This window comes from Pogoniulus pusillus, chromosome 30 (genome assembly GCF_015220805.1).
Source record: "Pogoniulus pusillus isolate bPogPus1 chromosome 30, bPogPus1.pri, whole genome shotgun sequence".
NCBI lineage: Eukaryota > Metazoa > Chordata > Aves > Piciformes > Lybiidae > Pogoniulus > Pogoniulus pusillus.
This window is the reverse complement of record NC_087293.1, coordinates 17356223-17382077: the sequence shown is the minus strand read 5'-3', so window position 1 is coordinate 17382077 and position 25855 is coordinate 17356223. Positions and strand designations below refer to the sequence as shown.

Here is a 25855-nt window from a genome sequence, read left to right as displayed (position 1 = left end):
GTTTGGGCCACGTTTGTATGAGATACAAAAGAAATGGAAGCGGGCACGGGCGGGGCATGTCCGGGTGGCCCTGTTTAAGCTGCCTGGCGAGGGATGGCTGAGCAGTCTGCTGGGGACACGTTTTGTTCAGGAATGAGCCCTTGAGAGCACTTGCAGTGAGCAGAGCAGTGGCATCCAGCAGTCAGAGCTGACAGCCGCTGTCGTGAGCGGGGAGCGGGGCTGTGTGCGGGTGTCTGCTGCTGCGGCAGCTCAAGGTGCAGGGGCCGGTGGGAGGCTGCCGCGCACGCTGGTGTCTGCTGCCCTCTGCTGGTGGCTGCGGCGCTGCCGGCCGGTCTGGGCGCTCGGGAGCTGCGCAGGGAATTACCCTGGGGCTCAGGAAGGCGGGAGGGAGGGGTGCTGAAGACTGGCCCAGAAGCAGATCATAAAGGAGACACACAGATATTGCTGCCCCTTGAGGGAGAGCAGCAGAGAGCAGAGCTTACAGCAAGGGACGTTTAATAACTTTCTTTTTCCTGCATGAGGCCTTTTGCAAGAGTTGTGCCCAAGGAGTGTTGCCCCAGCCCCAGATGTGGGGCTGATACTGCAGTAGAGTGAAACACTGTCTCTGTTTTTCCCCCAGCACCGGCAGCTGCTGAAGGACAGTTTCATGGTGGAGCTGGTGGAGGGGGCTCGCAAGCTGCGCCACGTCTTTCTCTTTACTGATCTCTTCCTGTGTGCCAAGCTCAAGAAGCAGATTGGAGGGTGAGCTTCTCCTTCTGGACCGTGTGCCTTGCTCCTCAGCTTCAGCAGAATCCTGCTGTTAGCCAGCAGTTGTAGTTGAGCGTGGATACCCTAGGCCAGTGTAACTGTAACCCACTCAGGGGTGTCTGTTATCTGAGACCTTGCCCGGGGCTTGATCCCTCAGGAAGGGTTAATTCCTCCTACCCCTGCCCTGAGCCTGCCTAGAAAAATAGGATGTGCTGTAGCTGCTGGTGTCCTGGGCAGCTGCCGTTTGTTTCTCTGCTTCCTCTTGCTTCCACTCCCTGCTCTTCTTCACTTTCTTTTGTTACTGAGGTTGTTCCTGGTGGCTTTGCAGCTGCAGCCAGTGAACAGCTTTGCAGAAAATTGGAGGAGGTGCAGTGAGCAGGCTGGGTGTGAAGCACAGGTGCAGCTGTACAGACAGCTCTGCTGACCCTTCACAAATGAGGTGGAAACCTTGACTAGCAAACCTGCCTCAAGCAGGGCTGCCCTTCACTTGGTAAAAGTTCTGCTCTGGGAGACCTTTCTCATCCTCTTGTCCTTCTCAGGTGAAAACTTGTCCCTGCCCCTTATGAAGCACATGATTGTGAAGAGAGAACCTTCAAAAGAGTGGGACATTCCCACGAAGGAATGTTCTTGACAGTAGTGCTGGGAAGGGAATAAATCCTATGAAACTTTTAAGAAGTGAGGAGGTTGTGCTGGTGGAAGAAATCCCTGGAGCTAGGAGCTGTGGTTTCTCTCTTCAGGGCTGTTTGTATGTGTTGGTTACCTGCCCCACTTGGCCCTCCTGCCTATGGCAGCAGAGACCTGGGTTTAGACTGTAGTAGCAGCCAGGTCAGAGGCTTGAAAAGGAGAGCATGAGGAACTGCAGGGGGCTGGAAGAGATCCCTGTGGTTTCTTAGGCTGAAGAAGTAGAGAACAAAGGAAATGGCTTGCTGTGTGCTGCTGGAAGGCAGAAGCCTTTTGGGCTGTCTTGCTGTTAAGCAGCCCTTTACCAGAGCTTCTCCACAGGGGAGTCCCAGTGAGGTCGTGCCCATTTCTGTGTCTTGTGTGTGTGAGTGGGGAAGGGCTCATGGGAAGGAGCAGTGAGTGCTGCCACAGCCTGAAAAGAGGTCTGGGTGTTGTGTCTTTCAGCAAAAGCCAGCAGTACGACTGCAAGTGGTACATCCCCCTCACTGACCTCAGCTTCCAGACGGTGGATGAGGCCGAGGCAGTGCCCAACATCCCGCTGGTGCCTGATGAGGAGCTGGATGCCATGAAGATCAAGATATCGCAGATCAAGAATGACATCCAGCGTGAAAAGGTAAGGGCAAGAGCCACTTCCTGGCTTTAGCTGACCTCTCTTGCAGGTGGATTGGTGGGTGGTGAGTAGGAGGCAGTTGTGGCCAGAGAGTTCAGGGTAGCTTCCAGAGTTCTTTACAGCTTCCTTAGCTAAGGGTGCTTGTGGAGGACCTGGCAGTGCCGTAGCTGCCTGATGGGATGCTGCTGCAGCCTCTGGAACACAAAGTGCAGGGCACAGCTGGGACAGTGCCCTGCACCTCTGCACCTTCATCTGGGGCAGCTGCAACTGGGGAGCAGAGCCGAGTCTGGGTGTAGGGGCACGGCAGGTAAAGCCTTCCTAAGCAGCAGGAATCCTGTTGGCAGCATTTCTCCTGCTGGGGCCATTTGCCACTCGCAGGGGGAAGGAAATGTGGATCTTGAAAACATCTGTCAGTGCGAGGTTGGAAAATGGCCTCTGTGTGTCTCTCTCTCCCACCCTTCAGAGGGCAAATAAAGGCAGCAAGGTGATCGAGAGGTTGAAAAAGAAGCTCTCAGAGCAGGAATCCCTCCTCCTGCTGATGTCTCCCAGCATGGCCTTCAGGGTACACAACCGCAATGGCAAGGTGAGTGGCTCTCTAGCCTCCTGCAGGGTGTGAGGCAGAGGTCGGGGTGTTTGTATCTGCTGTTGTTCAAGAAGGTCTTCATGCCCTCTGCCGTGAAAGCACTTTCCAAGCAGCAGACACTTGTCCCTTGCTACACCAAAGCTTGCAATGGCACCTAAGGCTGTGAGTAATTTTTTCAGTGCCAATGCTGCATGCAAATAAGGTTAAAAATGGATCCCCTGCCTCAGTATTTGCTCTGGTAGAGCTGTAGGAGCAGCTCTCTTCACCTGAAGCAGGGTGCTGCAGCAGCTGCCTTCAGGGCTCCCCTTTAAGGTCAAGGCTTGGCGCTCTGGGGGCAGTCTCCTGAGGACTGTAGGCTGCACTTGGCTCTCGGGATGCCAGATGGTTGTGAGCAATCCCCTGTGGTGCTGTGGGATGCCCAGCGTGCTCTGGCAGTGCTATAACCTGTCACTGTGGCCTGTCCATGCACATCACAAAGGGTTCTCACATCATCCTTTTGCTGCTCAGCGAAAATCCTCAGGCTGGTCACTGTGTCCTCACCTGGCATCAGTGTCTGAGCCCATGCCCATGCTCTGACACTGCATTTTCTGGTGCAGTTTTGAGGAATAGCAAGCAAATGCTGTGGCTCCACATGCTGCCAGGGATGCAGCTGCTGCTAGCAGACACAGTTCCAGAGCCCTGCCAGTCACTGACAGAGCTGTGGTGCAGGACAACTGGCAGCAGCACCAGGACAGTGCATACAGCACCTCCTACTGGAGGAGGGCAGGAGGCAGGCAGGCCTACCCTCAGTCCTGGGGCAGGCTAATGCCCACCCTGTTTTCTTCTCTCCTGGGCAGAGTTACACATTCCTCATTTCATCCGACTATGAAAGGGCAGAGTGGAGAGAGAACATCCGGGAGCAGCAGAAGAAATGTGAGTGTCCCTCAGCTGGCACTGGTGCAAGTACTGTGAGCTTAGTAGAGAGCAGGAGTCTGGAGGCTGGGATCTGGGGCCCAGTTCCTTGAAAAATGAGAGATGTGCACTGAAATCCACAGCTCAGCAGGGGTGTCTCCTGTTCCTGCACCTCAGAGTCTGTCTGGGAGGCTTCTGCTTGCAGCAGCACCTAGAGAATGCACAGGGAGAGCTCTGAGTGTGTGAGGAGCTTCCCATTTACTCTATGCATTTCCAGGTAGAGGGAACAGCTGCAGCCCTTTGCCTGGCTCCAGTCCAAAGGAATTTGCACACTTTTTGGGCATGGCTGCTTTTTAGCTTTGTAAGAAAATAAGGGAGTCACAGAATCATAGATGAGCTCCCCACTGGTTTCCTGTGAAGCACCCTGAGACTTGTTACTCCTCTGAATGTGCTGGGCTGCAGCAGCAGGGCAGACCTGAGCACCAGGGTCTGGGGAGCAGCTTTCCCATGCATGCCTAGGAGAAGGGAGCATGCAGCCAGCCTCTGCTTTGAGTTTTGATTTCTTCCTCTCTGGATCTCCTTGGTAGGCTTTAAAAGTTTCTCCCTCACGTCAGTGGAGCTCCAGATGCTGACAAACTCCTGTGTGAAGCTTCAGACAGTCCACAACATTCCCCTCACTATCAATAAGGAAGGTGAGGCCTTGGTTTATGTTTTCACATGGTACAGCTGCTGTGAACACCTACCTCTGCCTACCTTTAGAACTGCTCTTACTGTTACTTTTTGCTGCAGCCTTCAACCTAGTGCTGAGTTGCAAAGAGAGTTCTGTAAAACTAAAGCCGAGGCTGTGGGTGCCCAGCTTGGGTGGTTTGGTGAACGTAGTTGAGAGCAGGCAGGAACAAGAGCACTCTGCCATCTCAGTGTTCCTTGCTGCAGCACTACAAGCTCCAAAGGATGCAGCTGCTTCTAAACAAGCAAAGCATTCCTGGACACCCCCAGTGCGTGTTCATTGGCTGTTAAATGCTCTTGATGTGCAGCCATCACACCAGGGATTGGAGTCCTGGGACAGCTTTGAACTGTGCCTGGGAGTCCTTTGGAGGAACACTACGTGGCCAAGGTTGTGTCTGAGGCCAACCTAAATAACTGTTTAATCTGCTGCCACAGCTTAGCCTTGGCATTTCATTTTTCTCCTTTGGATTCCTCCCATGTTGCCTTGTTGGCCCCAGAAGTGCCATCATAAAAGCCAAGCATGGCCAGAAGGCATCACAGGTAAAGCCAACACAGCCTGGCACAGTCCTTGTGCTGAAGTGGCTCCTGCCGTCCTGCAGGGACAGTGCCCTCTGCTCACTGTCTGTGTGGTATCAGTCTCATTGCTCTGTCTCACTCTTGGCTCCTCTGTGAACGTAACGCAGTTCCTTGGCTCTCTTGTGCAGATGATGAGTCTCCAGGGCTCTATGGCTTCCTGAATGTCATTGTCCACTCTGCCACAGGATTCAAGCAAAGTTCAAGTGAGTTGCAGTTGTGTCACACACAGGTACCGACAGGAGCCAGGTAGTTCAGCTGCTCTGATGTGTTGGTGGGCTCCAGCAGCTACCTGGGGAAGTTCCATTTCTCACTGGTGTTCACCACCTGCTCCTTGTGGATTGATCTGGGAAATACTGGATGGTAGCATAGCCCTGAATCTTGAGAGGCAGAGTCTGTGCTGAGGGCACTTACACAGCTGCGCTGGTGCCTCAGCCTCATAAAGGCAGCTCTACAGGTCCAGGTGACGAGACTTGTGCTCAGGAGTGGTTCTGGTACAATACAGAGATGCTGTAGGAGCAGGCATGCCCTGAAAGTGCTTCATGCAAATCAGGAGACTGCTAAGAAGTTTCTGTCCCTGTATAAAAGGTTTCTGTCCCTGTCTCCCCTCCTCAGATTTGTATTGCACATTGGAGGTGGATTCCTTTGGGTATTTTGTGAACAAGGCTAAAACCAGAGTGTACAGAGACACCACGGAGCCCAACTGGAACGAGGTAGGCTGCACTCTTCTCCCTGTGACTTCTTCCACCTGCCAAGCACCACTGCAGGGTAGGCAGAGTCCCCACCAGCAGGAGACCTTGCTGCACACTCAGCACTTGTGCTGTGGCTGCTGCCTCTCAGCAAGCTGTTGTAGCTCGTTTGGCTGTCGGGGCTTGCAGTTCTTCTCTTGAATCAGCTGTAGTTAAACACTTCAGCACAGATGAGCCTTGTCCAGCGTTTCAGCGTCCAGGCAGAGGCCTCTGTGGTTACTTGGTGTAAGGCACAAGTGAAAGGTGTTGGAGGAGGGGGTTTTGTTTATTTGTTGCAAGGGAGATGAACTGGCCACAGACGTTTTGCCTCTTTACCGCCAGCTAAATCCTGTTGGGAAGCAAAATTTCAGTACAAGGGAGGTGAGTTTGTTATGCTGAACATCAGTGAAACCAGGCTAAGGAGCCAAGCATCTCAGGCTATGCTGTGCACAAAACGAGTCTGTTTGGAGAGCAGCTCCCTTAGCTTGGGTCAGTCCTTAAGTGCTCCCTTCGGGTGAATTTTAAGGAGACCATAGTGATTATGAAGAGCCCAGCCCAGTGTCCTGCTGTGTAGTGTCATTGCTCTGCCTTCCCTGGTGCCCTGCAGGAGTTTGAGATTGAGCTGGAAGGTTCCCAGACCCTGCGGATCCTCTGCTATGAGAAGTGCTACAACAAAACCAAGCTGACCAAAGAGGATGGCGAGAGCAGCGACCGCATCATGGGCAAAGGGCAGATCCAGGTGAGGCTGTGCCCCTCTCACTGCTGCTCCCTCACTGCAGAACACAACAGGGGCTTGGGCTGCACCAGGGGAGCTTTTTCTGCCTTCTGATTGTCTCAGCATTGGAGATTTTTTTGCCGGCCAGTGAGCTACACAGTGTAGTTCATGGGCAGGAATTCCGCAGCTTTCTTTTTCCCTCTGACCTTATCTCCTGTGCCTGCCCAAGACTGCCTGGATGCTTTGTCATGAAAATTTGTGCCTGTTAACTTCAAAACTTCCTGCACAGCAGGCAGGACCTGCTCTGTCACCAAGCCCTGGGCACTGGTGAGGATGCTCCCTTTGTGACAAGAGGAAGCAGAGAATATGCTGTTTCCTCTGTAGATCACCTGGGAGAAATGCTGCCTTCTACACGTGCTGGAAGGTGACTGATGTGGCAGCAAGGCCTTGGAGAACAGGCTTGTCCTGCTAACTGCCATGGCCAGAGTGTAGTGATTGTGGCAGCAGGCTGCATTTGAGAGGGATTTCTGCTGCTGAGCATCAGCACAGGACACTTTGCCTTCATGGCAGTGAGGTGATTGCTGTCGGGGAGCTGCTGCAGGATAGAACACTGAAGCTGCATGCAGAAATGAGGCCATGGGTGGAGGGTGACTTGCAGAACAGATGTGCCCTCTCCTCTTCCAGTTTGTTGCACTCTGTCCACAGCTTCAGAAGGGTGTTTAAGTGCTTACCCTGAGGACACATTCTTTGCTGCGCTGGCTGCTATGCAGTGCAGAGGCCCTGCCCGGATGCCTTTTTGCTCTCTGCCACACTGAAGAATGTCACCAGTTCTCCATTTGCATTTGACTCTTCATCAGTGCATGGATGGGAGCTTTCTCCAGCCTCTGAGTGGTGGTCACACAGGCCAAGGCCGTTTCACGATCAGCTCTATTAGGCCTGTTCCTGTCCCTGGCTCCTTGCAGCCCCAGGCAGCCCTGCCTTTTCAGGGGAAGCTTTTGTCCCCAGACACGTGGTGGGTGCTCAGATTTGTGTACAAATCAATCAGTGCCGGCACCGGGTGGCTCCTGTCTGTGTGTCTCCTGCTAACCAGAAATCTGTATGGCCTTCCTGCTCACAAAAGCTTCTTTGCCACGAGGCTGAGCAACTACAAAAGAGCAGGTTTTCAGCCCTGAAATGCCCCTAATGGAGAGCTCCTAATGGGGGAGCCTGAAATCACCCTCTGCATCCTTCAAATATTTTACATAGAAAGGTTTAGACAATTCAGAACCTCTTCTAAACTCTTCTGTTCCCCGTGGGTGGGCATTTTTGTGCAGAGCACTTGTACATTGTGCCTGCAGCCATTTTGTGTTGAGGTTTGGAAGCAGAAACACTTTCTGGTAGCACTTGAATAGTAATTCTATTGTGACCCTTTTAGAGAAACTTAAACAGTGAGGAATAAAAAAAAAATCCAGAATCACCCCAAAACCCCCAAACAAACAAAAAAAGCCCAAATACAACCAAATGCAGAACAAAATAAACCCCAGGATAAAACAAACATGGTTTTGATCATAGAATCCTGGAATGGCTCAGGCTGGAAGGGAGCTCGGAGCTCGTCTCTTCCAACCTCCCCACCATGCCCAGGGACACCTCTCAGCTGGACTCAGCTGCTCAAGGTCTCATCCAGCCTGGCCTTCAACACCTCCAGGCAGGAGGCAGCCACAGCCTCCCTGGGCAGCACACTCTTACCACCCTCACACTCAACACCTTCTTTGTAAGATCCAGTCTAATCCTTACTTGTCTCAGCTTCAAACCATTCCCCCTTGAAACCCTCATGAAAAGTTACTCTGCAGCCTTCCTGTAAGATCCCTTCAGGCACTGGCAGCAGCTCTGAGGTCTCCCTGGAGTCTTCTCCGCCCCAGCTGAACATCCCCAGCTCCCTCAGCCTGTCCTCGGAGCAGAAGTGCTCCAGCTCTTGGATGAACCGAAGTCTTTTTGTGCACAGTCGGGGCCTGCCAGGTTGGATGAGTTGTTTCTGTTGCTGAGTTCCCTTCAGTTAAAGCCTCTGGCACCGTCAGGAGTTGTGCCTGCATCCCCCTGCTGGCCAGAACGGGGCCGGTTTTGTGCTGGCTCAATTGTGAAGCCAGGGGTTATTGTAAACCTGCAGCCTCCCACCGCTGGGATTTCTGACTCACCACTGCTGAGCTGCAGTGATGGAGACAATGCAGTGAGGAGCCAAGGCTGGGTTAGCTGTGAAATGTTTATTACATCTCTGTTACATAATGGCACTGGAGGAAGGAAGACTGGAAATTAGTTCATGTAGTTAGGGGCTTCCAGGAATGGGCAGCAATTAGCTCATATTTTCTTTTCCTGTGGAATATTTTGTTTACCTACTCCTGTAGCCAGAAGCAAGAACTTTGTTGCTTGACAGCCTTCCAGTTTTAACCCTGAAAAATAGACCCACGAGGTTTTAATCCAGGAGAACCTCCTGTGAGGTCAGAAGCGAAGGCTTCCTCGGAGCTGGGAGTGGCAGCACTGTGTGTGCAGTGCTTAGCTGGCTGGCATGCATGGCTGGGGGCTTCTGCCACAGCCTGGGGAGAAGGTGCAGCCTCTGGGTGTACTGTGCAACTGAAATTGCTGCGGGGCAAAGAGATGGACATGGGCTAAGGCTCAGTTGTGAGCATCAGCTCCTCTTGTGTTTTTATGGGGCTTTTGATTTCCACTGGTGCTTTGCAGTTCCTTCAGCTCTTGCAATTTGTCTGTCCCTGTGGCAGGCACATCCCCGTGTTTTGAGTGGAGCAGCCTTTTGTTTGGTCCTCACTCTGCACCTATGTGAGCAGTGCTGGCCACTGCCCTGGGACAGACCGTGTGGGTAAACTGAGACGGCATCCTGTGATCCATCGTCTCCACTTGCTGCCTTCCAGAAATGCTGCTTCCTTTGCTGTTTACTGTTTTTCTGCTTGATCAGCTCAGCAAACCATTTCCTCCTCACAGCAGTGCTGGAAAACCAGAGAGGATGTGACCTTAGATCAGTCCTTGCGTGGCAGCAGCACCACCGTTCCTCTGTTGCCATGCAAAACAATTGCTCTTATCCGCTCCATTATCTGAGCTGTCTCCTAGCAGGGCTCATGAGTGGGTCAGGCGTCCAGGCTGCTTTCCATGTAAACCAGATTGTCTCTTGCTGTGCCTTCCAAGTGTCAGCTCAGAAAACCTTTTACACACTGGAGCTCACTGAGCAGCCTGCTCAGGCAGAGCAGTGTCCCAGCCACACAGACGGGAATGGAAGGCAGCAGGCCATGGCTGAAGGGTGATGGAGGGAAGAATGAAGGTGTCAGCAGGGAGCTCCCAGGAGGATGGGGTTATGGCTGGACTGGGAGTCTCCAGCAGCAGTGAGAGCCTGACAGTGTCTGTCACATCAGTTACAAATAAGAATTGATGGAGTGGAAAGTTGCCAGGGAGATGCAGTGAAGGCAGGAAGCAGTGGGAATAAACAGCACAAAACACACAAACCTTAAGGTTGCCCCAGTCCTGGCTCCCAGGCATTTCATTTCCACTGATGCTGCTTTGTCTTTTCCTCTCTCTGGATGTTTTGTTTTCTCTTCTGGGGAAAAAATGAAAATCCTCAAGCTCTGTGTGGTGGCTTCCCAGGGCCGAACACAGACACTGCTTTCCCTGGTGCCTGGCTTGCATTTGCTGTTGAGCAGCATCCTCGGTTCACCTTTCTCCCAGGTCCTCACCACTCTGCACACTCAGCTTCTGCTGACTGCTGCACACTATTTTTCTGTCTTAATTCAGTGCTAACTTGCTACAGGGGCCAGAGACTTGCCCTCAGAAATCCATGTGGTGCAGAGCTGCTCTGTTCTGTTGTTCTTTGTGCAGCATACAGAGGCATTTTCTTTGTTAGTGGATTTGAGACTGCAGCTTGCCACTTCCAATGCCAAAGAAGAGGGCACAAATGGACTGGAGGTGCTGGGGGAGTAAAGCCAAACCAGTTTATTTGTGCTTCTAACTGTGCAGCATGCACTTCTGGCGGGGACTGAGATGCAGTCCCTGAGGCATCCAGTGGGTCTGTCCTGTTTGCACAGGCTGTGGAAACAACGTAGTTCTTTGACAGTTCCAGTGGAGACAGACAGGTCCTTCTGTCACTTAAACCAAGCTGTTGTCTGAAGGGCATGCTCAGAGGGACAGTCAGTTTCACTGGCAGCAGCAGCCATTTCCCAGTGCCGCCCTGCCCGAGGTGGCCAAGTGAGCCCTCTGTGCGCGCTGCCTCCACGCAGCCTCCTTTTGGCACCCTCTCTGCAAACTGCATTCTTCTGCTCACTGTTCCTCCTGCCAGCTCACTCACCTCCAAATCAGGCCAGAAGACAGCATGACACCATTTGTCACAAGCCCTCTCTGTGCTGCAGCATCACACTCACTAACCCTCTTTGTCTTCAGTCTGCTTTGTAACCTGTCTGCTCCAGCTGTGTGGCTCTTGGTGGCCTTAGAAGGGCCCAGGGCTGGAAGCTTGCTGCAAGTCCAAGTGACATTTTTGGTTTCCTCCTGACTGTCGTTTCCTACTGTGACTTACCAGACTGTTAGGCCTGATTTTGTCTCAGTGTTGCTGAGAGTTTATTCAAGCTTTGCTCTTTTATTAGCTTCTCTCATTTTGCTTTGTTGGTTAAAAGGCACCTGGGGGGATCTAAGTTTTATAATTGCTGCTGTTACTGCTGGTGATTTTTGCAGGGTTGTCTGGGGTCAGGCAGACTTACTCCCTGGTGCCTGCTCTCCCCAGCTGTCTCCATTCAGCACAAGCTGTTCTCCAGCAGAGTCAAACAGCAGGTGGGGAGTGGGGGAGGGTCCTGCCAGCCCTGCAACAGGAGTGCAGGGCTAAAGGAGCAAGAGGTAGCAGCAAGTACATGCTCAGCTCCAGGAGTTACCCAGCGAGGAAGAGGCTCTGTGAGCCCTCAGCTCTAGCACGCTGCTTTTGCCAGTCCTTTGCTGCCGTGAGATATTCAGTCTTGGGTAGGACTTGGGCCCAGTTTTTAGCAGCTGTTGACTTGCTTTCAGCTGGTGCAGTGGCAGGAGCTCGCTGCTCATCACCGAGGCGTAACCGGTGAAACCTGCTAGCTTCGGTCAGCTGTGCCGGGACCCTGCCGCACGCCCGGCAAATGCTCAAACCTTTCTTTCCCCTTCAGCCTTAGGCAGTCTCTCCCTGCTGTAAATAGTACACTTGCAGGGGGTCCATTCTAAAAGCACAGGGAAACTGCTGGAAAGCTGGGGGATGGGCTAGGGCTGTGTCCATCAGCAGAGCCCTCTGGGCAGCTCTGCCAGAGAGCCCAGGCTTTCAGGAATGCTGAGCGTGGCAGCTCTTCCTAGGAAACCGGACACTTCAGGGCTGGTTTCCTCCTGATTCTGGGAAAGAATGCAGTTGTTGAAAGGAACCAAACTTCAGCACGGAAATTCAGGAAAGAGTAGCCTAGGGCCTGGCCAGCTTGAGGGGCCTTGGGCAGCGGCGCAGGCGGGGGCGGATCTGCGCCGCCAGCCTCATAAGCAAAGCCTCTTGGCAAGCAGCGCAGCACTGGGGCTGCTGTCGCGCCACGGCTAAGTGCTGCTGTCCCCTGGCCTCCCCTCTGCGGTCTCACGATGTGGGAGCTGCTGGTTACTGACTATTCCTTACAAGGGATCTTCAGGAGTTTCTGCCAGAGCTGCACCTGCAGGCAGCGGTCCAGGGCGCCGGGGAAGGCTGCGAGCGCCGCCGGCGTCCCGCTGTGGGCTCACGTCCGCAACAAAGTGCGCAGGGATAAGGTTGGGCCTCGCTCTGCTGCTGCTTGGGCTCTCTGCAGCCTCGGCACCCAGGGGGAAATTGTACTCTCTGCTCACTGTCTTTCCTGGGGAGTGGGGAAGGGCGCGGGGGGTCTGGTCTCTGTAGCTGTCAGCAGCGTCGGGCTGCTTTGTGGATGGTCTGGGAGCGGGAGTGGGGTTGCCCCTGAGACCCTCCAGAACATGCTGCAGCTGCTGGCTTTCAGCATTTCCTCATGCCTGGCAGAACCCTGCTTTTGCTTGGGTCTCTGTGTGGGGAGGGGTTGTGCTGCAGAGAGAGCTGCAGTTGCTGACTCTCCTTCTGTTAGCTGAGCACAGCGAGGTCCGCGCAGAGCCGCTGCAGCCTCCTGCTCTGGCCGGCTCTGTGCTCAGGAGCCGAGCACTCCCCAGCCAGCCCAGGGGGCACCCAGCTCTGCTGGCTTTGGCTGGTCCTGCCTTGCTGATGGAAGTCCCCTTGCTGGCAGCTCCTTTCTCTCCTCTGCTCTCTAGCTTGAGCTGAGTGCCACTCTTGAGCAGTTCAGATGTGTCTGGACTGCCCCAGGCAGTACTGGGGTTGCTGGGTGATGTTTGGGTACTGCAGTCAGTTGCTCCTCAGGCTCACAACTGAGCACTCAAAAGAGACCAAGCAAGGCTGGGAATGGGAAACCAGGGCTTTGCTTCAGAACTTGTCTGCTAAATAGATTCCTGCAAAAGCAGGGCCAGATGTTCTTCCTGCTCAAGCTCAAGTGAAAAGGCATAGGCAGGTTGAAGAAGGAACAACTTCCCCTGATTTCTGGGCTCATTTTCTCCATTTCTCTCTGTCGGGTCAGGACAGAGGTTCAGTTTGTTGAAAGTTGCTTGTCTCTGTTGTCTGTGTCTCACATTTCTACTGCTTGATCTCACCGTTGGGGTCATTATGTCTTTTGAATTCAGTGGAACAAAGTCTTCTTGGAAGTCATTAGCTTTGTAGCTAAGATCTATGTAGTTCTCCAGCCTGGTGTTTTCTTTAAGTGCTTTCTCCTCACCCAACCTCACCTGTCTCTATGAAACTGCCCAGGGAGGCAGTGGCCTCTCTTTCAAATCCCAAATGCCCAGGAAGGCAGTGGCCTCTCTTTAAATCAGAGTTACTGCAGAAGTGTCTCCTCGTTTTCTGACTCCTAGGACTGTGGGGTGGGGCAGTTTGGCTCTCTCAAGGTGCCTGTTGTGCTACAACAGGGAGTGCAGTTCTCACTTCTGTACAAGCTGAGGCTCTTTGCTTTCAGAGGTTGAGGTTGCTCACTGGGGCTGCCTTTGCTGCTGGGCAGCCCCTGCACACCTGCTGCTGCATTTCCCCAGCAGCTCTGGCCAGGGACCTGCACACCAAGTGTCCCATTGCTGAAACCTGGCAAACCTTGCTGTGTGCTTTCCCATGGGAAAGAAATAAGCTGTTGAAAGTGGTAGTGCTCTGCTTGCTTGCCAAAGCATCCCAGCCTAGCTGATTCTTCTGGAGTCTTTTCCTAGCTCATGGATAACTTCCATGTTTTCCAGCTGGACCCACAGGCATTGCAGGACAAGGACTGGCAGCGCACAGTCATCTCCATGAACGGGGTAAGCAGAAGTCGGCGCTGTCCCTCTTCTGTGCTGCAGCTCGTTGCTCTTGGTCGCAGCACAGCCAGGAGGTTGGTGGGTCACAGCTGCTCTCTCCTGCCCAGGTGGAAGTGAAGCTGTCGGTGAAGTTCACCAGCCGGGAGTTCAGCCTCAAGAGGATGCCGTCGCGCAAGCAGACTGGTGTCTTCGGGGTCAAGATTGCTATTGTCACCAAGTGAGCTGCTGGGGCATCTTCCTCCCTACTGCTTTGCAGCCAGCTGGCCAGTGGCATACACTGAGGGGTCTGTCAGTCCCACTTAGGTGGCTGTGGCTGCAGAAAGGAGGTGCTGGCCATGTTCTGAGCTTCGTTTTCAGCAGGGGAACATGCGGCGGTGCAGACAGGCTTTGAAACCCAAGGCGTTGGCTCACACGTGCTGAGGGCAGGCAGGACCCCTTTCCCCTTTACTTCTTGTTGGAGGGCTTGGTCACAAATCTCCAGAGCCACTGAACAGTGAGGCTTCCTTTCCATAACCAGGAATGTTCCAGCTCTTTGGATCCTGTTCTGTTATTTTGACCCCTGATCCTTTGTCATGAGTCATTTGCCAAAAGAAACCTGTTTGTTCTGTTATAGTTTGGGAAGTGTGGGATTTCCTCCCTGTGGGACTGCATTAGTTGGGAAGGAACACTGTTGCTATGTATCCAAGGACTGCTTGGGAATCCTCTCATTACCTGTGCAGAGTGGTGCTCTAGGGGCACTGGGACCTGGCCAGAAGCCCAAGTGCTCAGGGCGGCTGCAGCACAGCCAAAGCCAGGCTGAGTCAGAAAGCTCTCCCCATCATTAGCGGCTCGAGTGCTTGCTCAGGCTCCCTGGCACCCCCTTTTCCAGATGGGGGGGTTTGAGGCAGCTTAGCTGGGCTAGCCAGCACTGGGCACCTGGGCAGCACTGAGCTCTGCTCTCTGGCTTTCCAGGAGAGAGAGATCGAAGGTGCCCTACATAGTGCGGCAGTGCGTGGAGGAGATCGAGCGGCGGGGCATGGAGGAGGTGGGCATCTACCGTGTCTCGGGCGTTGCCACCGACATCCAGGCTCTGAAAGCTGCCTTTGATGTCAGTAAGTATTTGTGTCTGCACCCTCAGAACCTGCACCTGCTGCCTGTCAGGACACAAGCATTAAGAGGCAGAGCTGCTTGCACAAAGAGAACCATTTTAACCCTGGGTGTGTGTCTGATGAAAGTTGTTCAGCGTTTGAGTCCCCAGCAGTGCAAGTGAGAGTGTTTCACACTTGGAAGAACAACTTTTGTGTTAGATGCTGGTTTACCCTGAGCTGTCTGAGAGCACTGCTGGCTCTGCTAGCTGGGCTGTTTGGTTTAGGGAAAGGAGGTGGATTTGTTGTTCTTCATGCTAGCAAAACTGAAATGTGAGCCCTGAATTGCCTGTGCGCTTTAGCTAGACTCAGTAGGACTTAGCTGCAGAGGCTCTTGTTCTAAGCTGTTGGAGGCAGGGAGTTGGAATAGCAACTTCTCACTAACAGAGAGTGAAATACAGTCAAGCCAGGCCCTGCCAGGTCAGGCTGAGCTTGCTGGCACAGCAGAACTGAGCCTGGGCAGAATGAGATCCTCTCCACTTGATTTACAACTCTGAGCTGTTTGCAGCGGCTTGTGCAGCAGCTCTCCGTTGTCAGAGGGTAGCTCATTTGATCTGGAGGAATGTAAACAGGAAAGCTCTCAGCTGCCTAGGCAAAGGCCAAAGGAAGAAGAATGAGCACAAGGCCAGCAGCTTCTTTACCCTGCCTGCCCTCTGCCCTCTTGCAGACAACAAGGACGTGTCGGTGATGATGAGTGAGATGGATGTCAACGCCATTGCTGGCACCCTCAAGCTCTACTTCCGGGAGCTGCCTGAACCCCTCTTCACGGACGAGCTGTACCCCAACTTTGCTGAGGGCATTGGTGAGTAGCAGCAAAAATGACCTTTGCTGACCAAAACTCTTCTGCAGGAGGCTGCTGCTGGAGCAGTCCAAACCCTTGTCTATGGCATTGGACAGAAGCCTGGAACAAGCTCTTAGGGAAGTGGAGCTCAGAAATTGGCGTTGTGATGACATCATCTGAGAGCTTGAGTTGCTTTGCTTTCCTGTGCCCTGAAAACATGCAGGTTTCTGAAGGGTGGGTTCACAGAGTGACAGCCTCCTTGTGGGGCCTTGCCTGCTGTTTGCCCCATGCAGCCTGCCAGGGAAGCCCTCCTGGGAGTGTGGAGTTATCTTGGTGCAGGGGAAGAACCTCCTGCTGGTTCAAGGTCTGACAGCACTTGAACTGCTGGAGAAAAATGAGGAGAGCCTGTAGGGGTACTGATGTGCCCCAAGCCTCCAGCCTGCAGTGTATCTCAGCCCACTCAGGAGCAGCCAGTCAGGTTCTCGTTCCCTGCCTGTGGTGATGCTCTGTTGTTTTCTGCCTTGCAGCACTTTCAGATCCTGTTGCAAAGGAGAGCTGCATGTTGAATTTGTTGTTATCGCTTCCAGAACCCAACCTTGTGACATTCCTTTTCCTTTTGGACCATTTAAAGAGGTAAGGATCGAGGCTGCTTTAGGCAGGGTTGGATCTGTAAAGCTTCCTGCTTTTGCAGAGCAGAGCCTTTTCCTGGGCTTTCTGCTGAGTCACACAGCTGGAGAAGCATTTGCTGCTCTGAGCCTCATCCCATAACTGCTGTCTCATCCTCACTCAGTGAGGCTCTGACTCCCAAATTCTGATCCTCTCAGTATGAGTGGGAATAGAACTGGGTCAAAAGGGGTAACAAAATTCTTGTGGCTTATGTAGTGCCAGTGCAAATTCCTGCTGCAAGTCACTGCAAAGCTGCCCCTGCACCTGGATACAAAGGTCAGCAAAGGCTTTAGCATGAACTGTGCAGCTTTGGCCATGGTTCAGGGATTGCAGGGCCTCTCGGGAGGTGCCTGCAGTCTCACCTGGCAGATTGGTTAAAGCTGGAGCAGTCCTGCTAGCTGGGGTTGTCAACTCCTTGCTTAGCCTGGGCTTCCTGATGCTGTCTGGAATCTAGCTGCAGCTGCAGCATTTCCATGTGTGTGATGTGCCTGACACATGCAGATTGTGACCACTGACATGTTGTGTGCCAGGGCCTGTCACTGGAGAGGTGAAAGATGATCTTGTGACTGAGCTCCCGGATTCAAATCCAGGAAACCTGGGCCTCACTTGTGTTTCTGCTCAGACTTTCTGCCCTTGGGTGAATTTCTTACCCTTTGTGCCTCAGTTTCTCATTTGTAAAACTGAAGTGGAAAACTTTCCTTTATTCCTGTGCCTATTCTGCCTGCCCAGGCAGTAAGCAGCAGGCAGAACAACCAAAACTGTTCCCAGCTTGCTCCCCGAGTTTCAGCCATGGCGGTAGAGTGCCTGGAGACTGTGGCTGTGTCAGACCAAGCTCTTTGAAGTTCATCTGGGGCCACGTGGAGAAACTGGTTCCTTGAATGCGTCTGAAGCTCCTCACAGAGGAGTCAGTGTGGTTTCTTAGTGAAGCACGCCTCCAGACCCAGGTGTTTATAAGATCTGCCTTGTTCCTTGTTTCTTCTCCCAGGGTTGCTGAGAGGGAAAGTGTCAACAAGATGTCCCTGCACAATCTGGCAACTGTCTTTGGACCAACGCTGCTCAGACCTTCAGAGAAGGACAGCAAAATCCCTGCCAACCCCACCCAGCCTATCACAATGACTGACAGCTGGTCACTAGAAGTCATGTCCCAGGTAAAATCCTGAGTGTGCTGCTGGAATCTGGGGAAGACAAGTGTGGGAAAGTGCAGTCTTCCAGCGGGGCCTGGTGCAGCCCCCCTGCTGTGTTCTTCTGGCAGTGGTTCAGAGGAGCACAACTGGCCACCCTCACAGCTGTGCTAGACTGCAGAGCTGTGTCTGCAGGGCAGGTCAGTTTGCATCTGCAGGACTCCAGCTTCCCCTGAAGACCTGTCAGGACACAGAGTCCTGTCTGGGCACAGCAGGATGGCTTGAGGGGTGTCTCAAAGGGCCCTCCTGCTCACCTGGGATTAAAGGACCTCACGGTGATGCTCCTCAGCACTTCATTCACCTTCACTGATGCACAGTGAACTTCTGTGCTAAATTCAGCTTTCTTTGGCCACTGCTGCCTTTTGTACCCTGGAGCTGGAAAAGCTGTCTCTGGGGCAGTGTGAGCTGTCCTACTGCTGCTGTTGCACACAGCCTTAACCCCAGTCCAGAACTGCAGGGGGTTGCTGTGGTAGCCAGGTGAGAATGAGCCAAGAGAGCTTTATTGTTACCTTTCTTTCTCTTCCTAGGTTCAAGTTCTTCTGTACTTCCTGCAGCTAGAGACTATCCCTACCCCAGACAGCAAGAGGCAAAGCATTCTCTTTTCCACAGAGGTGTAGGTGCCTGCGGTACCGACAAGACACAACAAACTGCTCTTGGCACAGATCTGCCACACCTGAGAAAGAGACAGATGTGTTCCTGCAGATGTTTCTGGCCTGCTCCTGTCCTGGGAATTGAAGGCCTGCAGCGTTTCTGCTGCTTGCTAACCACGAACAAGCTGAAGAGCAAGGGGAAAAACCTCCGCTCTTGATTGGCAGGACCAGAGCCAAGCCGGAGATGGAGCTGTGCAGAATCTCTGCCAGCAGGAGCAACAGGCACTTGAACAAATGCACCACAGAGGGTGGCTGTTACTGCTGGGAGGGACTGAAGGTATTCCTCACTTTATGGATTTAATTTATCATAAAGAAACTTCCAGATTTCTGCTGCACCACTTGCTAGGGTGCCCCTCTTTGGGCAAGGAGGGGGAAAGGATAGCTCACAACTGTGTCTTTAATAACTGCTGTTTTTAAAGTACTGTTCTAGGCCACCACAATAGCATTGCTTTGCAAGAGAGAGGAAGGGAAGGGTCTCAGACCTTCCCATTCCCTTCTCAGAAATCCAAGTCTTGCTTGGAGCAAGATTCTAAAGAAGGGGAAGAGTTTTGCATACAGCTACAGCTGATGATTTCTTTGGGAGTTTTGTTGGTTTGGGTTTTGTTGCTGGTTTGGGTTTTTTTTGGTCTTACCCACCCCTCCCTTTGCAAACATTTATCCAGCTGTAGGGAAGGAGATGTCCTGCTCTTGCCTCTGCTGCACTGCTGAGGGGTTTCTGGGGAGCCAGGCCCAGTGATGCTACGCTATAAACAAAGACAGCAAAGGAGAGAAGCAGGTGGGGCTGGAGCCAGCGGTGCTGTTTGTGGCTCTGCCGTTTGTTTGCAGGCAGCCAGGCAGGGCTGCTGGACTCCTCAGGCCCCACCAAACTTGATGCAAACTAACTGTTAGCTGCCAGCACTCCAAAGCTGTTAGCAATGTCCAAATGAGTGAGGCATTTGTGAACAGAAGCAGCTAACCCATGGCCATCGTTTGGGCTGGCTGCTTCCTCCAGGCTTTGACCTGGAGAACCTTTTTGTGATACTTGAATTTTTGGAGGCTTTGTTCATTGCTTCCACAAGAAGCTTTTTCTGGTAGACAAAAGCACCTGGGTAGCCTTTGTCAGAATGTGCTTCCTGGACAGTCTGATGAGAAGAGTGCATTCTGCTGGCCCTGGTGGGAAGCAGAGCAGTGAGGACATCTCTGCCAGGCCACAGGCAGCAGCACACAGGTCCAGCCAAACGCCAGTGTGGTGTTTTCCCTCTCTGCATCAGTGGAAGCCCTGGGGGTGGCCCAGGCCTACAGGGCAGCAGCACTTTCTAGGGAGTTGAAAGCATCATCTCACTGCTGGTACCCAGAGCAGAGCCTTCTGGCTCTGAAGCAGCTGTGCCACACACCAGGGGTGGGAGCAATTCCACTGTCACCAACTACTCCAGCCCCCCTTGCCTCCTCTGCAGCCATTTAGTGGCATCCATCCGTCACCATCCTGGTGACAGAACAAGTTCAGCCTGAAGACAAGGGAAGGAGTCAGGATGAGGAGGGGAGGGAGGGACAGACTTTGAAAGATTAATAGAGTTTGGTTGTCGTTTGAGGGGAAATACAACAGGGAAAGCAGCCCTGCTGTGCTGAATTTCACCTTGCTGATGGGTGATCTGCAGCCTCTCAGTTAAGCCAAAACAACGAAGGAGTCTTTAGCCAAATGGAAGGAAGAACAAGGGAGGGAGCTGGTTTTGTAATGACTGCTGCATAATGTTAGGAGTTGCTGTACTGTGAAGCTGCGAAGTCGAGGAAGCGAAAGCAATCTCCGTCCCCATTGTGTGAGTGTATCAATATCTTGCATGCTTTGTAAGGAATCTTATAGGAGTTTAATATTGCTTAGTGTCCCTCCCTCCTTAGGTCTGGGAGCAAACCTCTTTGTAATGTAATGTACAACTAGAAATTCCTTCTCTCTTCTCTGTATTTCGCTACATTCCAACTTCTGAACCCGTGAAGGAGAAAGTGTTTATAGTAGGAGGTGCTTTTTTAGGGGAGGGAGGGAATGAAGGCAAGGAAACCTGAAAGCTGCAGACTTTTGTATTCCTGGTTTCTTTCTTTTTTGCCATTCTGAAGGTAAAAATTACTCAATTACTCACAGTCTTGGAAACCATTGACTTAAGGGAAGCCCTGGGGAGCAGCAGCCACTCTCCCTGGGTTTGTTTCTGTTTGCTCTCATGTTCAGCCAGTGGCTCTGCAGCAGTTCTGTCGCTGCAGGCTGGCCCCTGCGTGCCCTTCAGCGTGGCCGAGGCAGGGGCACTGCTGGCAGCTTGGCTTGGAAGGAAGCCACCCAAGCAAAGCAGGCCAGGTGGCTGGAGACAGCTTTTCCTTTGGTGTTTGGAATCTGTGGCTGCTCTTTGCAGCATTGGAACTGGAAAGCAATACCATGCTGACTGTGCCAATTTCCTTTTGCCCGAGTGTTTTATTTTTATTTATGTAGGAGCTGATTTTACTCTGAAGCAGCTGCTCCAGAGCTGTGGGCACCGAGGAGTCCCTTTGGCCTCGGTTGCTGTTACACTGTTCCAGGTTGTTGCTTTTAGGCTCTGGTTAGGATGCTCAGTTCTAGTGTAACTTTGTCTAACATGCAGGCATGTGGATCAGGGAAAAAAAAAGAAGTTAATTTAACTGAACCGGTTAATTATTTCTGTTAAGTATGAAGATGTTTTCCCCAAAGCTGGTGATTTTGGGCTGGAAAAGATAGCAGCTCTTGTGCTGCTGCTGAACTCCTGCACTGGTGTGAAACGTCAGGATTGACTTCTGCAGTTCCCTTTAATCTCGCAATGGAAGGGGTTTGAACAGCCTTGTGTTTGCAGAAGGGCTTCCCAGAAGGCTTCTGTGTTCTTTTGCAGGGATGGTGGCTGCTCTGTGTGTGGGGTTGGGTTTGTTTTATTTTTAAATAAGCCCTATCAGACATAAACAAAAAGGGAATTGCAAACCATGGCTTGAGAGAAGGCCTGATTTCTACACTCACATCTTCCCTTGTGGGTTGTGTCAGAAAACTGAACTCTTCTGTTTTCTCTGTCAAAAAGGTACAATAGCAACAAGATAAGAGCGAACTAGCACAAACTTCCCCTTCACCTGCGTGCCCTGGCAGCTTCTGCTTTCAGTCTGTGCTGTGTTGGAGAGGTGTGTAAAAGGAAGCCCTCAGTTGCAGCCTGTGTGTCTCCAGCTGCAGCAGAGGGCTGAGCAGCAGCTTCCTGCCACTTAGCAACTATTTGGAAATTCTCATGGATGTTTTTAACACTGAGTAGGTTGTTAAGTAAAATGTGAAAAATAAGCGAAGCAAACTAGGGGAAAGGTTTCAAAGATAGGCAAGAAATAAGTTCCTCATCAGCCTCAGCTTTGTGTTGGCCGTGTGTGGGTGTCAGAAACCAAACTGAAACCGTTCACATGCTGCTGTTCTTTACTCTTGCACGCTTCTGACGAGCTGAGGCAGTGGCTGGACTGGTCCAGGCTGTATTTCAATGCTGCGCTTTCCCCGCGCGTCAGCTGAGGGCGGAACTCGGCGGCGTGGGGAGTAACTTGACCGCCTGCCGCTGTTCTGACCCGCAGCGCCTGTCGCAGGCAGTCCGCACGCAGCGCACGGAGCGCACCTGCACCTCCCGTGCTGGCCACGAGGGGGCGGGCGCCGTGTCCGGGGAGGTGTCGCAGCCCAGCCGGTGGCGCCGCCGGCTCGGTGGGTTGGTTCCTGAGCTCATCCAAGCAAACCTTCTGCTCTTTGAGTTTGTTCGAACAGATGTACTGCTCTTGGGGTTTGATACTCAAACAGATGTGCAGCTCTTCAGAGCTTACCCGGATCGCCACATTGGTCCTCACCCTTGTAACGCGGGCAGGGGTCACAAAGGGTTCACTGCTCTTGCCCTGCCCGTCTTGCAAGTTTGTATCAAAAGTAAATTGGCTTTAAAAATGTTTAAAATCTGATGGAAAAAACTCAACGCCCTCTGGTTGCTCACTGGTTGGTCCTTCTGTTGCAACACACACGGAAAAGAGAGGCATAGTTGGGATCACTCAGCTCACATGGTCTGGAAGTAGGAAGAAGTCCTCACATCGGGTCACAGAAGCAGGCCTGTGCCCGAGATAGCTGTGAGCAAGGACTGGCTCACCAGGAAGCATTAATGTAGGAGCACCAGGAACTGAGCTGCTGTAGCCTCCCAGTTCTGCTGTGCTGCTGACAGTGGACAGCTCAGTGCTGAGAAAGCAAAGCTTAGCTCCTACTCTCTTCCTTGTTTTTTCACCCTGTGGCAATAGCAAAAGGGCAGCAGTGAAATCTGTGAGTTCCGACAGGTGAAACTCCACTGCAAGGAAGGCAAAAGCTAACAGAACCAGGTCAAGCTGCTTGCTTAAACCTCTGTTGGTGGCCTGCAGGGATAAAGTACCCCGGTGTGCTGAGACAGCAGGGCCAGAGCAAACCTGAGCACACAGCTTACCTTCATTCTCCCCCTTCTGTGGCCAGCTCGCTGGATTTAGGCCTTACAGGTCAAGAGAATACATAAATGCTGTTGCCAAGAATCAGAGAACTATTGCATGAGCTGTTTTGCCTCCACTGCTGATTCTTTGTCACCATCTCATGGTGGAATCGCTGGAGAGGGGGTAGGACTAGATGGCCTTTGCTGGTCCCTTCTAACCCATGCAGGTTGGGTCATGCCAATAGCTTCGATGGCATTTGCCACACTCATGTGCACAGCTCCCACAGGGAGAAGAGGGGACCTTGGAGAGAACTGAAATACTGCAGTCCTCTGGTGCCTGGGCCAGGCACTGCCAAAGCTCTGGGCTGGTGCAGTCCTGGCGCTCACAGGTGAGCCATTTCTCTGATCTGCAGGATGATTTATGTGACAAGGCCACGGTCTGTCCCCAGAGGTATTGGAAGGCAGCCTTGTGTACAAACCAGCTTCCTGCTAATGACCCATAGCAAAGATGACAACGGGCAGAGCCCACCAGTGAGCAGATGTCTTTGGGCCTGAGATGCTCACATCTCTCCAGAGACCCACGAGGTAGTTACAGGAAGAGACTCCTACTGTTCCTTTTCACTGTGCCTAAGTGAATGCTCAAATGCCCAGTTACAGAGTAGCTCAAATTTCCTCCATTTTTTGCCATTTTGGGGGAAACCAGGAGCACACAAACATGTTACACAAATAATCAGCTGGACCTGATCCCTAACGACTTCCAAATGCAGTAGGTGGCAGTGCACAAGTTGCTGTAACAAAAGGATGCTTCTTCACAACATGCCTCTTCTAATGCCTTCTTCATTGCTTCTCAGCCTGAGAAGTCTTGGTTTGAGCATCACAATTACACATGGACCCTTCAGTAATGTATTTGGAGTCCTGGCTGAGACCCACCCGTGCAGGGCCAGGTGTTCCAAGAGGTGGGACAGCAGTGGTAACCAAGGCAGCAAAGAGAGCACAAGAAATGCTTGTGGGTGGCTGGGAAGCACCACAGTGACAGACTGCGTTGAAAAATGATCTCGCATCAGGTCACTGAGATGTCCCTCCTGTGTCTGTCCAGGAAAGAAAACCAACAAACAGTAAACCCAAGCTGTGTAGTTTGTTCTTATCCCTAGGATTACAAGTGTTCATACTCTGTGAAGAACTGCAAGGAAAGGAGTTAAGACTATTTATTTAAATATAAATACAATTAAATTATATGATTAGTGCTAAATTATCAGGTGTAGAAGACAACTCGTTATTGTTTGGATAAGTCTGGGTTTCATCAGAGTTAATCTTGCTGGCACTGTTTGAAGGAGTCCGTTTGTGACATCTGACACTGCTGTTGCTTAGTGCTTCAGTACCTCAGAGTGCTCTGCTCTGGGGACAGAAAACCTAATCCCAAGATTTTACTACTGAAAGGTGTTGGAACTCTACTGCCAAACATCTCTCAGTTTAGGTCCAAAAAAAGAGGAGAAAGAAAAGGCACAGGGGGAAGCTGTCATTCTGGGTAGTTTATTTTTAATTTCTGAGAAAAGTGGTATGAAAAAGGGATCCAAAAACTGTATCTGGGGGGAAAAAGGCATTTGTAGCCTTTGTTTGTACACAATGTTAAATAAAATCTCCTGTATCTATGTTTGCTTCTTTTGCTCTTACTTAAGTGAAAACTAGGCAGCTCCTACCCTGACTGTGTGACCTGCATTCGCCTGCTAGAGGTGTGGAACTCAACCGTGCTCTTCCATCCTTTACAAGGTAAAACCCATGCCCCTTTGCAACTAGAGACTGGTTCAGGGTGATGGATGAATTAAACTAAACTGGCTCTAATGTGTGGAAGTAGTTAGCATGTAAGGCAGAGAAGTGGCTGAGCTAACAGTCCAGCTCTGTATGAATCCTCTTGTAGAAGTACTGTACTTCAGGGTGGAATCAGTTACTGAAGTTCTCATGGTGCTTTATTTAATGAGAATATTGATGTCATTATAGCCCAGATTTAACGTCGTATCTAAAGCTCTCTGTAATAAAAAGATACCTGCCTGAAAGCTCTCCAGCTGCCTGCCCTGCTGCATGGATCACAAAGGTGGTGTCTCAAAGTGCAGAGATAGAAATCTGACACTATAGTGTTTAAAACTGCCAAAATGAGATGCAGGTAAAGAAAGCAGTGCCCTGCTTACCCCTAAACTGAGCAAACTGTCAGTTGTGCTTCCTACCAGGGCTGTATCTGTGGAATATCAAATAGTTTCAAGCCCATTTCCAGCTAGCCCCAGTGTGGCATTCTGCAGAAGGGCTCTCACTCAGTTCCGAAGCCTGTCTCTAGTGCGAGGATGCTCCCGAGGGAGCCTAGACGGTGTCACATCCTGCCCCAGCTGCTGGTTCCTGCCAGGAGCTCTGCTCGCAGCTATGCCCCTACTGCCTTACCTCTTTGCTGTCTACCAGACCGGTGCTTCTCAGCTGCTTCCCCCCAACCTGCAGACCAGGGCAGGCAGCACTGCCACTGGCTTGAGGTGAATGGCAGAGTGAGGCTGGTGCAGATTCAGCCGCTGTGCACTTGCAGTACCCTGCCTGTGTACAACGAGACAGAATGAATGAAACTTGAGGCTGGAGCAGGGTGAGAGAGAACAGATGAGTGCATGACAGCCACGGGTGTTCCCTGCAAATTGCTACACCTAAGCAGGTGTCTCTTGTGTTCCAGGCAGCCCTCCTGCTGCTTCCCTCGGGTTTAAAGGGCATTCTGATGAAATAAAGACTAATTTATGTGGATTTACACTATTAGAAACTCCATTTCTGACGAGGTTGCTGTCAGCCATACCTGACCTCAGCAACCTGCAGCCCTGTGCATTCTAGGAGGGAAGGTACCCTAGGGAAGAAGCTGCGACGCAGCCTCACACTGCTGTTGGGACAGAGACTTTAACCCATGGTCTGAGCTAAACAGAAGTCCTGGTGGGGACGTTTCCACAGGGCTATGTAAAATCAGCACTTTTTCATGGCATTTCCTATCCGTGCCTGTAATCAGGGACTCTGCTCTATCTCCCACTGAAGCACCAACACTCGTTTGGGTTTATTGGCAGCAGTCGTTTGTTACTCGCTGCCACAGACATCCTGCATGACAACACAGAGCTACACAGCTGAGCTTAGTGCAGTCTTTGAACAGGAGGTAGAAGCCTGCGTTCACACAGCTCTTCCAACCGAGCACAACAGTGTTCTCTACGACCGTTACGCACTTGCTCCTCCCTCAGATGAAAACCTAAATGCAAATGAATGAAAACGCCCTTTTTTGCTAGGAATCACATGGAAAAAGATGACTGGACACAGAGGACAACTTTTCACAGTAACACTAAGCCACTGCAATGATCTCCCCAGGGAAGGTGGAGGCCTTGACACTGGACACTGTTAAGAATCAGCTGGACAGAGACTGGGCCGCCTCATCTAGACTG

The 25855-nt window shown here is 52.0% G+C and overlaps 1 protein-coding gene across 2 annotated transcripts in view; it reads left to right on the top strand.

Annotated features, from left to right (window-relative positions):
• BCR (BCR activator of RhoGEF and GTPase) overlaps positions 1-24467 on the top strand; it is a 90105-nt gene extending 65638 nt beyond the window's left edge. Inside the window, exons 9-24 of one of the 2 annotated variants that reach the window (XR_010307902.1) lie at positions 620-741; positions 1873-2041; positions 2502-2621; positions 3458-3533; positions 4100-4204; positions 4943-5017; positions 5427-5524; positions 6147-6278; positions 13539-13598; positions 13703-13812; positions 14547-14686; positions 15387-15521; positions 16028-16133; positions 17152-17314; positions 17875-18274; positions 24089-24467. Coding sequence is in view for 1 of the 2 variants with exons in the window: in XM_064168849.1 (XP_064024919.1) it covers positions 620-741; positions 1873-2041; positions 2502-2621; positions 3458-3533; positions 4100-4204; positions 4943-5017; positions 5427-5524; positions 6147-6278; positions 13539-13598; positions 13703-13812; positions 14547-14686; positions 15387-15521; positions 16028-16133; positions 17152-17314; positions 17875-17964 (1701 nt within the window). In the remaining variant the exon portion in view is untranslated. Of the gene's footprint in view, positions 1-619; positions 742-1872; positions 2042-2501; positions 2622-3457; positions 3534-4099; positions 4205-4942; positions 5018-5426; positions 5525-6146; positions 6279-13538; positions 13599-13702; positions 13813-14546; positions 14687-15386; positions 15522-16027; positions 16134-17151; positions 17315-17874; positions 24062-24088 lie in introns of those variants that run through there. The other variant, XM_064168849.1, reaches the window with a different exon arrangement.
• The last annotated feature ends 1388 nt before the right edge of the window (positions 24468-25855 follow it).